This window comes from Sander vitreus, chromosome 22, assembly GCF_031162955.1.
Source record: "Sander vitreus isolate 19-12246 chromosome 22, sanVit1, whole genome shotgun sequence".
NCBI lineage: Eukaryota > Metazoa > Chordata > Actinopteri > Perciformes > Percidae > Sander > Sander vitreus.
This window is the reverse complement of record NC_135876.1, coordinates 24,326,881-24,338,881: the sequence shown is the minus strand read 5'-3', so window position 1 is coordinate 24,338,881 and position 12,001 is coordinate 24,326,881. Positions and strand designations below refer to the sequence as shown.

At 41.5% G+C, this 12,001-nt stretch overlaps 1 protein-coding gene across 1 annotated transcript in view; it reads right to left on the bottom strand.

Moving 5' to 3' along the window:
• LOC144537122 (cullin-1) overlaps positions 1 to 12,001 on the bottom strand; it is a 43,916-nt gene that overhangs the window by 4,778 nt on the left and 27,137 nt on the right. Inside the window, exons 9-18 of the mRNA XM_078280566.1 lie at positions 10,646 to 10,776; positions 9,043 to 9,150; positions 8,089 to 8,195; positions 7,052 to 7,100; positions 5,653 to 5,784; positions 5,395 to 5,512; positions 3,656 to 3,732; positions 2,666 to 2,784; positions 1,080 to 1,185; positions 843 to 890 (exon numbers count right to left, since the gene is read on the bottom strand). Coding sequence (XP_078136692.1) covers positions 843 to 890; positions 1,080 to 1,185; positions 2,666 to 2,784; positions 3,656 to 3,732; positions 5,395 to 5,512; positions 5,653 to 5,784; positions 7,052 to 7,100; positions 8,089 to 8,195; positions 9,043 to 9,150; positions 10,646 to 10,776 — 995 coding nt within the window. The remainder of the gene's footprint in view (positions 1 to 842; positions 891 to 1,079; positions 1,186 to 2,665; positions 2,785 to 3,655; positions 3,733 to 5,394; positions 5,513 to 5,652; positions 5,785 to 7,051; positions 7,101 to 8,088; positions 8,196 to 9,042; positions 9,151 to 10,645; positions 10,777 to 12,001) is intronic.

Genomic DNA, 12,001 nt, shown 5'->3' with positions numbered 1-12,001 from the left:
GCTTAGATCTTCACCAAATGTAATACACATATTGCTCTAATCATTGCGGACATATTTCCCATTTACCTTCATTAGCTCTGCCCAACCGGAAGGCAGCCATTATTAATTATTCATGTGTTTTACATTCTTTCGAACTCGTCCTAGGCCGTGATTTCAATCTTCTTGAATCTTTGCAGGTAGTATCCGTTGACCCTCATGACGAAAAGTTATCCAAAGAATTTTGATAATTGAAAAGATGTGGAAGTTACAGCACAAACATCTGCTCAGAATCTGACGAAAATCTTTTAAACTGACCTTCGTTGATCTGAAATGAAGACAGATTCAGCAACTGCACGGCCTATTTCTCTCTTAAAATGTTTTCAGAAACACGTTTCGGTGAACTATTTTAGTCCAATATGAGATTGTATTCTGAACGAGACGCCATGACAGTCTGGCTGTGAATTTCAGGAGAAAAAAGAACCATGTGACGCGTTCGTCCAATCAGCTGCCAGTTTTAATTTTCTGGGAAATAATCAGACTGTTAATGGAAACGATACAGAGCAGCGCCGCCTGCTGCCGCTATGGAGACGTATTACGTTACGCGCAGAGCGTACGCTCAAGTCGGCGTCGCCTCAGTGTGTTCTGAGGCACTTTTTGGACCTCGGGGACCCGACTGATCAGTCCGACTGGCTTTCTGCCGACGGTCGGCTGTCTGGTTGGTGTGTCAGGGCCTTTAGACACAGCTTTAAGACCAAACTGACAGCTGTGTAAATGACTTCTTACTGCTAAAACTGAGAACATAAAAACCGTGATGAACAAAAAAAAAAAGCAAAAGACCAAAAAAGCAGTTGGTTTTTACTCACCAGTAGCTTCGATTTTAACAAAATCTGCAGAACCTGAACCAGAATGTCCTGGAAATAAAAGAAAATGTGGAGTTAGTGGAGGAATTAAACATTTCCAATGACAGCTCGTGTTGCCCTTTTCAAGAAGACATAAATAAACGAGCCTCTACGAGTCATAAAAGGTTAAAATAATCAATCTATCCTGAATTCTTTAAGCTTCATCAGAGTGAGAAAGTGCTTTTTAAATGTTGCTCTCACAGTTTTGATCTGTGTGCTGTCAGTGAGCTGCTGGACGGTGTAACTGTCCTCTGTGTTGTACTGCAGCAGGATGGCCATCTGGAAGGTGGAGGCCTGCAGTGTGTACCTGGAAACAAACACAATCAGTATGAAGCTGGCTCAAACTATTCCACACAGCAGATCAACGCAGGGTTAACGCTATGTTACCCAGTCAGGGGGAAAAGATTGTTTTCCCCAACGGCAACTCTGTTATAAGCCACGCCCCCAGCTATGACCGACCAAGTGTATTAGTGCTCATACAGCATTCAGCTTGGTTCTGTACAAAGATGTAATACTCAGGAGAGAGAAAGGATCTGAACTGTTGTAATGAGACATGTTCTTATTATCAGCCAGTTAAAACTCCAATATTCACAGATGAGATTAGCAGGACAAGTTTACGATGAATACAGAGAACAACACATACTGAAGCACAAACAAACCCTTCTTCTTGCCTGTATCATCCAGTCAAACATCAGCTGATAAGACCACACAGAGTCAACATACAGTTTGATATGACGCTGTAATAAAGTACAGAACCTCTGTTAGTCAGAGGGACTTTATCGGACTTGCTCTGCTGACTGGCTTTTGCTTCTTGTTCCACGAGCTCGCTCTGAACTTGGAAAAACTGCTTTTAACTTTAGTGCCCCTGACTTCTCCTGAAACAAACTACAGCACTTTCTTAAAATCAACTCACGTGTGCCTTTTGGACAATTTAGTAGGGACGCACCAAATCCAGATTTTTGGGGTTCGCCCGAATACCGAATCCTCGTCCCATCCTCAGTCCATGAACACAGCAAACACATTAATGAAGTAAACAGTGACTGTCCTTCCTTTGCTGTACCTGAAGTTGCTGCATTTTGGCTGCTGTCTGTAGATTCCTTCATGTTCAACTCGTATTCTTCCAGATGTTTCATACCAGATGTTGTAACAGCGGTGATGTTGTGTATTGTTTAGGGTCCTCGCCACCACCAGACTAATCAGCATTGCAGATTGAACATGTAGCTGGACTTGAATGGCCTTCTTTTGACTGAAAGTACTGCCAAACAACACTTTTTCTGCTCACCAGTTCCATTTCCACTTCCTCACAGCCTGCTGCATTGAAGCTCCATCTACGTAAACACCTTCCCGTAATCAACGGCGCCGTCATCACGTCGACCAGCGTAGCGCGCGGAGTGCAAGCGTAGGGTTCGGTGGAAAAAATTCTAAGGTTCGGTAGAAACTGAACCCCGTCAAAAAGCCCAATATTCAGCCGAAAATGAAGCCGAATCCTGGATTCGGTGCATCACTGCAATTTAGAAATCTGGTTTTAAAATTGTAAACTTCTACTTGTAACCACTTTACATAATTGTCCTTTTTGTATCCGTATTATCAATTCAGAAAGTTTTCCTGTATTTTTATCTTTCTTATGCTGGTGTACTCTTTTCTGTTGTCGTCTTTGTAATAACTTGATGTCATTGTAAATGAGGAGCCGCCCCTCAATGATCTTTCGAGTTATATAAAGGTTGAATGAAAAAAATTAAAATAAAGTGACATTCCCTCCACAGCGCCCTCTGTCTGTCCTCACTCACCTGTTCTTGAAGCAGTTGGTGACCAGCTCCCCTTTGGATAGGTGATAGAGCCAAGTCAGCTTCCTGCCGCTGTGTCTGCTGGCGTAAAACGCAGTGAAGCGCTGATAGCTTCGCTCCAGCTGCACAGAAAGGGAGACAAAGAGGAGAGTTCAGAGGAGGAGTGGTACTCAAACTGAGGTCCAGGGACCTTCGGGGGGTTTAAGTGAAGTCTCCGGTTAAAAAGGTGCACTATGAGTTCCTGCATGGTCACTTCTGTTGACGTTCCAAGTCAATTCCAAACAAAACAGAGCAAGCTCGCCTCTCCCCCAATGTTTCCGTAACTGTCATGACTAACTGACCCCACCCCCTCCCCCAATCATCTTGTCGGTGATTGGCTGGAGTGGTTTGTTGTATTTAGGTGCACAGCCTGTGCCCCTAGTGTTTGTTTGACGTTTACGACCCCTGCGTTGTCTCCCGAGACCGGGCTTTTTCACGGTGTGTTCAGGGGGCAGGCAGCTAGCGGATCAAGGAGAAATGCCTACGATTTGAGACAAAAATGAAATCGCGCTGAAACCATGCAGGAACTCATAGTGCACCTTTAAAGTAGGGATTTAAAAGTGTTTTTACTGCCCTGACAGAGCTAAAAAAATGCAGAGGAACAAATATAACATGGAGTCCTCATGGTTAAGAGAATAAAAGAGATCTAACAACCAAACCAACGCTCATTGTGAGCTTTAAACACTCAAAGATTATGACTATAATTTAGATTTCTAGAGAAAGCTGCAGTCTTATTCTGTTTATTAAAGAAGGTTTAATTCAACAATCATTAGCGACAGCTGCAGAAAGTCAACGTACTCACACAGGTCTGAACCTTTTCTCCCAAAGCAGGAGCACAGTAAAGCCTAATTTCCTGGATGCTTATGTAGTTTTCGAGCTACTCATTAAACCCACTTCTGCACAGTGAGAGCTGCGTTGAACAATAAGTTGTTTATAAGTTGTAACTAGTCTTACCTCAGAAGGCAGAGCGAAGGTGCAGGACTGCTGGAAAGGCCAAGACCCAGAGCTGAGAACCTGGATACTGAAGTCCACTGTAAACGATTCAAACATATGGGTTTATGTGCTTTGACACACCAGAGCAAAGCATATTTTCCCTCGGATTTAAAATTCTGTTAATGTTTGGTACATTTTAAGTGTGATCTGGTATAAACCGTCCTACAGAATGTGGTATAAAAAAGCTCTAAAACAATACAACATACACTCCCATAAACTGCATTTATTTTACTGTGTATTTCCTACAAAACAATCACTCTCAAATACTCCTCACGCATTCTCTTCTGTCTTGGCAGGAGCTGTGTTAAAGTGCTCATATTATGCTCACCTTCAGGTTCATAATTGTATTTAGAGGTTGTACTTTAATAGGTTTACATGGTTTAATTTTCAAAAAACACCATATTTTTGTTGTACTGTACATTGCTGCAGCTTCTTTTCACGCTGTGTGTTGAGCTCTCGGTTTTAGCTACAGAGTGAGACCTCTCACTGCTGTTCCATCTTTGTTGGGAGTCGCACATGCTCAGTAGCTAGGTAAGGACTACTAGCCAGTCAGAAGCAGAGTATGAGGGCGTGCCCTGACAGTACCTAGGTAAGGACTACTAGCCAGTCAGAAGCAGAGTATGAGGGCGTGCTACGCTAGCAGCTAGGTGAGCATTATAACGTTTGTCTCTGAAGTAAAGGCTGGACTACAATAGAGCTGTTTGGAGCAGTTTGTGAACAGTGTTTTCTGTTGGAGATGGTAAGTTCCTTTGGGGTGGACTTTGGGCTTTTTCACTTTGTAACCCTATAACGTGAACAAAAAAGATATATTACACAATAAAGGAAAGGGAGAAAGCCAAAAATCATAATATGAGCACTTTATACAGGTTGTACAACTAAATCCTCTTCTGAGACTTCATTTCATTCCAAAGTGAGACTTTGTTCTTCCAAACACACTGGTGGGAACACTGCAGTGGGATCCCAAACATGTAGTGTTTATTCATCTGAGACATCTTAAAGAAACACACTCAGTTGCACGTTTTTATGAGATAAACCTTTTTAGGATTTTAGGATTTATCGGGGCGCTTTTACACCTGCCTTGTTTGGTCCAGATTTTCAGACTTTTCAGTTTGATGTAAACCAAAATGAAAGGATAACTATGCAGACCAAACAGCCAAACATTGATCTGACAGGGGGAACAAAAAAACAAAAGAGTTACATCTAAAATATTCCTGCTCCTATCACATGTTCTGGTTCTTAGTGTTAAAGCATTTTTGGATAGTTCAAACTTTCAGACCAATTAGAGGTAGTTCTGGCAGACCAGCATCATGTATTAAGAGTAACTAAGCGGTTTAAAAAAAAAAAATAGCTCACTGCATGGGATGCACTCAGAGCAGCTAGTACCTAATAAACTGGGCAAATAAAGTGATTTGTTGTGCATTTAAAAGCTCCATCTCAGTTGAAATCATGATACACACATCATGAATCAGCAGATACGATCAGTTGGAGGATGGATGGATGCGGTGTGTGTCTCTCCTTACAGTCCAGGGTTATGGGACTATCGGTTGGAGGGGAGGGGTGTGTGTGTGTGTGTGTGTGTGTGTGTGTGTGTGTGTATATAGCCTTACAGTCCAGGGTTAGGGTTATGACGATTGGTTGGAGTGTGAGTGAGTGTGAGTGTGTGAGAGTGTGTGAGAGAGTGTGTGTGTGTGTGTCCTTACAGTCCAGAGGCTCGGAGTTGGTCAGGTGTTTCTTGAACTGCTCGTTCAGGTCTTTACTGACTCCGATGTCCTGGAACATGCGCTGCAGTTTGGACGTGTACTCAAAGCCGCACGCTTGCTGCACGAGAACAAGAACAAAACCAGATTCAGCGCGAGGTTTTAAGGTGCAGAAACTGACATGTTTGGTGGTGTTGCGGATGTTTTCATGCAGACAGACTGTGCGTATGTGACGGAGCGCTGGGCTGCTGCGAGTCTCACCTTGAGTTTGGAGATCATGCTGGCCTCGGCGTCATCGCTGGCGCTGTTCTGGTGGACCAGACGTTTGGCCAGCATCTTAGCATAAAACTTCTGGAAAACATCTTTGTCCTCGATGTATTTGAACACAACCATCTGAGAAGAAGACAGATATTCACCTCAATGTACTGCTGCTAACCTGGGCAAAGCGATTTGTACAGTACTGCACAAAAACGTCCCACACTTTATACCAGTTTATACTCAGAGTGGTCCGTAGATTTGGTGAAATACGTTTTTATTTAAAAATTAAAACAGTGTTTCTCAAACTGTCTGCGAGAGTTAGTCCAACGCCTAACAGTGAGGAGCACAGATGGGCTGTTTTTAATATTAAATAAACCTGTTTGTAAATTTAAACATTATTTGAATTGGCTGATTTAATGTGTTGTCGGACTTCAGCAATAAAAACGATCGCGTCGCAGCACGGCCTCCAATTTACGTCACAAACAATCAGCGTGACATTTGAAGGAAATACGGAAGGATTAATATTTACAGTTATAAGCACTACCATTCTTCCCATTAAGATGGCAACAGAGACAATGACTGAGTAAGATATTGGTGAAACTTTCATTTAGTTTGCACAGTTAATTAAAAACAATTATAGAAAAATATGGTGTTCGTAAAAATATTTTCTGCTTTAATTGTTTGATGACTACCATAACAACAAAAAATCTAAAGTTTAGTTTCATGTGCGCACATGAAACGTTTTCATGCGAGTCATGAAAGCTGTATATTGATGTAGCCTGGGCCATACTGCAGACAGTGACAGCTAGAGAAATGACTACGGTACAGGAGTTAGTTGCACTATATTTTAATCTAGGTCTTCATTATAAGGACATTGCTGCTTTGCTTGCAAGTCGTCACCATTATATTGTTTCGATACGACATTTAAAACAGATTTTAAAGTCTTGTAATCTGTTCCGGCACAAGGGCTACAGCGATTTGGATCGGGCAATTACTTTCATTTCATGTGCGTGTCGGCGCACATGAAAACAGTTTAACTATGACTACCGAGCCCCTGAGGGGACATGAGCAACAAAAAATCTGAAGTTTAGTTTCATGTGCTCACACGAAACTTTCATGTGCTCACGTGAAAGTTTCGTGTGAGCACATGAAACTAAACTTTAGATTTTTTTATTTGCTCATGTCCCCTTAGGGGCTCCGTACATGACTGTCCTGTTATATATAAATGAATATATATTTACTGACGACATCCAACTACACTTCTGTGTCTACAACAGATAACACACGAGTAACTAGGTCAGTAGTTCAGTGGTACTTTTCCAGTAAAGCTGTGCAGTAACATGAATACAAACACACTGTATTATGTGTACGTTTGTGCAAACACACAGGTCAGGTATCTCACCACTTGGTTGAGTGTATCCTCCAATTCTGCCTCCTCCGGGTTTTTAGAGCTGAAAAATAAACAGACACACATAGTTTAAAAGTGAGATTTCACTCTGTCTCAGGTGGTGAGCTCAGAATAACAGATTGTGAAGAGAAAACACTGCAGTGTAGGGGCGGGAATCCCAGGGTACCTCATGATACGACACACGGCTCACGATACCGATAATATCACGATACAGCAATTCGGCAATAATCAATATATTGCTAGACAATCCTATAATGGTGCACCACTGTATCGGTCTAACTATGAACACAAAATGCCGGTGAAAAGTGCAGGTTTTCTCTCTTTATTTACTGCAAGTCCAAACTGTTAGACAACAATTCTGCAGCACAAGTTTTTCAGTCTGTAAATTAAAATGACACAATTATAGAGCAACTCTGGGTCCAGACTTTGGACTGAAACGTGGCTGGGGCATCTGTTATTTTCCTCAAACTGCTGTCAGCCATCCCGTTGAAAACCTCTTCCTCTTCGGCTGGTTAACTCATGTTCACGTTTCCCTCGTTCATGTGTTGAGCGCCAGCTCGAGAAGCCATGAAGCAGCGACCCTGGTAGCAGGGAAATCTATTCAGAGTGCCTTATTTTATTAATTAAAGTATCGATATTTGGAGCCAGGGTATCGATTTCTGTATCGCGCGGAGGACAACGATATATTGCCGTATCGATAATTTGTCCCACCCCTGCTGCAGTGTGTGCTACAGATACATCACTGCCCTTCAAATAATTGATAAACTATCAGCTGTGGAACTACAAACCCTTAGAAACAGCAGTTTATAAAGGCAGATAAAGCTTACTCAGATGTTACATCATTCTGAGCACTTTAGGACTTCCTGTCCATGTGGACCTAAAGGTTCATTGTTGATCTTGAAAATCAATGGTTGGAGGATGAAGACATGAAGTGGATATTTTTATACTACTACAGAATGTTACTTGTTTAATACCCTGATATTTTAAAAACATAAAATCACAATAACGAGTATACATAATATTTCACGCACCTCTTCTTCAGTAAAGAATCGCAGTATCTGGCCAGAAGCTCGGGGGATTTGCTGGACGACTGAGCCATCCTGGTGACGGCGTTGTTGTTGATGAACCGACCACATGCCTGTGAAAAGACAGACCGACCACGTTAGAACTAAACCTGTCTGAAATAATATTTAAAAAAAAAAAAAAAACTCTACTGATAATAGCACCTTTTCCAGACAAAGTCACACAGTGCTTCACATGATAACATTGTTAAAATAAGACCCCAACAGTAAACTGAGCAAGCAAGAAGACAATACCAGTGAGTTTCTGCTGGTTTCAACAAGTCAAATTTAAGACCTTTATGAATGAAAAACAGTGATGACCAGTCGAACTACAAACGCCCTACTTGAGCTATGTTACTGGTTACTGGTTGCACGGGTACGACTGATTGGGACCGTTTTCCCAAGATGCCGCCCGCCTGTATACGCGAACGGTACTGTCTTTCTAAACTATCTTTTTAAGAAACTGTCTGTACACTTACAAAGTTCTCAATGCTTCAGTTTACATGTAGGGACCCTCATTGCGCTACTGTGGAAGTGTGGTGCTATTTTGAGCCTTGTTGGAGGTGTAGAAATAGAGATTTACACTCTGCCCCGAAAGGTAGCGTTAGAAGCTAATCACCGGTTTGCACTAGCTTGTTTAAAGCTACAGCCACACTGGATTAGCATGAAAACAGATCCCAGAGAACGGTCGGCTCGGTACACATCTGTTATTAACCCCTAGGTTCATTTAGCGACAGAATTGTCCTTTAAGAACCGTTTAAACTTATTTAAGTCCTAGAATACGATACTTTTTAAAGCCTAACATTTAGATTTTTTTTAGACTTCTTAAGACATTACGAAACCCTGTACCAATGGGGAAAAAAACAGAAAAGCATTAAAAGCACAACATTGCCGTCATGGGCAGATTGCAGACGGATTACTTACCTTATCGAGCGCTGCTACGAAGCCGGCGTCGTTGTTGAAGGCAGACATGACCAAGGCGTTGTACTTCTTATGGACGTCCAGGGTGGTCTGGACGTACACTTTGGGGTCCTGCAAGAAACACAAACGTCTTCTATCCCGACATATTTTTGCATGAATTTCTTGCATTTTTCCTTTTTTTTAAAACTTACTGACTTCAACTTTTACACCTTTCAACGAACACTTATTTTGCAAAAAGTTCTTTTTTTCTAGATTTTTTTCTGACCTCTTATATCAACAGCACATGGACATTCAAGTGTTTACATGATAAATGAGATAAGTCATTGTCTCACTGGTGAGAAAGGACAGCGATCGGACTGCTGAAGACAGAACTCACGACGCTCAGGTTTGTTCTTGGTGCTTCGCCGTCTCCTTCAGCTGTAAAAACGCGGCTTTCGAAGCTCTCTGGCTGAACAAACCATTTGCCACAATATGTATTTGAACCAGCTTTTAAAATGATTTCGCAAAAATGTCAACAGATTCCTGTATAGAGCTGGGCAATATGTCGATATTATATCGATATCGTGATATGAGACTAGATATCGTCTTAGATTTTGGATATCGTGATATCGTAATATGGCATAAGTGTCTTTTCCTGGTTTTAAAGGCTGCATTACAGTAAAGTGATGTCATTTTCTGAACTTACCAGATTGTTGTAACTGTTCTATTATTTACCTTTACCCACTTAGTCATTATATCCACATTACTGATGATTATTTATCAAAAATCTCATTGTGTAAATATTTTGTGAAAGCACCAATAGTCAACACTACAATATCGTTGCAGTATCGATATCGAGGTATTTGGTCAAAAATATCGTGATATTTGATTTTCTCCATATCGCCCTATTCCTGTACCTAAATGGCAACAGAGAAGAGGAAGTAATAATACATCAAACAAGGTTTTTGTCTTCTGCCTCCAATATTAAACCTACATAGTGTAATTTTTTGAGTTGATTCTTAGCAAAAACCCCTTCGTTCTTTCACAAATATGTGTTCATTCATGTGTAATTACTTCCACCAACTAATCAAAGTATTCTCGTAAGCGGAGAATCATTCAGAATACATACGAGCGAGTCGCTCGAATGACGGCCGCCATGTAGCGCCTCCATCTTTAAAATACATTAGCCAAAGAGTGACACACCTCCGCCTTTCACCCTCTTACACTCAGTGGCCCCGTGACGAATGCCAGGGGGAGATTATTCGCCAGGAAAGCGAAAAAGAGAATTAAAAACGACAACGCGACAGGCCAAGCAACAAGCTTCTGACCTATATTGGAGTGGCTAGAACAGCTGCATGTAAACGATGGAGATACTAAGAGCTAATTTCGTGTTCGGCCACCGTAGGAGTTAAAACGCGCTGAGAATGGGAGGGGCTAGAAAGTAACATTCAGTTGGTTGTCATATACAATTTCACCACTAGATGGGAGAAATTCTTACACAGTGTAGCTTTAATGTAAACTGACAACAACCAAACTGTCCAGGTTTGGATCGGTACCTTTTTGTTACTCGAAATGTTAAAGTAAACCAGTGAGAATTGTAAGTGAGAGGAGAATAAATTGTCCGTACGTTGAGCGCGGCCTCGCCACACTTCTCGATGGCGGCCAGGCCCTGGTTGTGGATGTGGGTCTCTAGAAGTTTCTTCAGTTCGCCCAGACCGTCTGTGATCCGCGACACCAGGTTGTACATCCGGCCCAGGTCTGAGAAGAGATACAGAGAGTTATCAGCAGGGGACAAAATGTCATTACCTTCATTTCAACCCAAAGGTTAAGGCAAGGCAGCTTTATTTATATAGCACATTTCAGCAACAGGGCAATCCAAAGTGCTATACATAAAACATTAAAGAGCAGTTAAAAACGATAAAAAAAATGAAAAAAAACCAGGCAGGACCATATTTCTTTACCATCTCATCCACCACGGGCCCCGCAGGAACATGAGACTTTGTACTCTTGTTACCCATAACAAGAGTGGAAGTACTTCTCTTTACCTACAATATAGCCGTCGCTATAAGGCTTAGTTTAATCAAGGCAAACTTTGCAAAATCCTAAACCGTTCCAGCGGTTTTCCTTTAGATTTTTATCATAAAATCTGTCACAACCGCGTTGGAGAAATTCTCAGAAACATGTCCGTTATCTGTTCAAAAATACCACTAGATAAAGAAATTAACAATTATTTAAAGAATGGCAACAGAGTTGCGGCGGACATGCAGTTTTCTCGGAGTTTGTTCCAGATATGTGTTAAGCAGACTTTAAGCAAACGTAAAAAAACTCATAAAAACTGATTTGTCTGGTTTAAATGTGTAAAATGTGAGTCCGCATTAAGACCAAGAAAGTGGATCACAACACTCCAGTTCTGAGGTCTTAAAACTAGCTTCCTGTCCCTTAAAGAATTCATTTCAAAATACTTCTGCTGGTGCTTTAGGGCCAAAATACATCTGATCTTCTGCTACATTATGAACCATCCAGTACTCTCAGGTCGTAGGAGACATGTCTGCTTTCTGTCAGAACTACATACGGATAAAAACAGCGTTCAGTTTTTATGCTCCACATATCTGGAACAAACTCCCAGAAAGCTGCAGGTCCGCTTTAACTCTCAGCTCTTTTAAATCAAGGCCAAAGACTTTTCTTTTGATGCTGCCTTCTTTGAAATAATTGTTCATTTCTTGCACTGCATTGTAACTTTAACTCTCTATTTTAGCTGTTTTTATGTTTTGAATTGCTCTTCAAACACTTTGAACTGCCTTGTCAATGAAATGTGCTTTACAAGTAAAGCTGCCTTGCCTAAATAATGGTTATTTGGAGCTCTGATGTTGCTGTTCGATCGGTCCGAGCTTTAATCAACTGGTTTTAGAAGTCCCAAGGTTGAGGCACAAACTGTGGGGTGATCACGCTTTTGCAGTTGCGGCACCGAGACTTTGGAACAAGT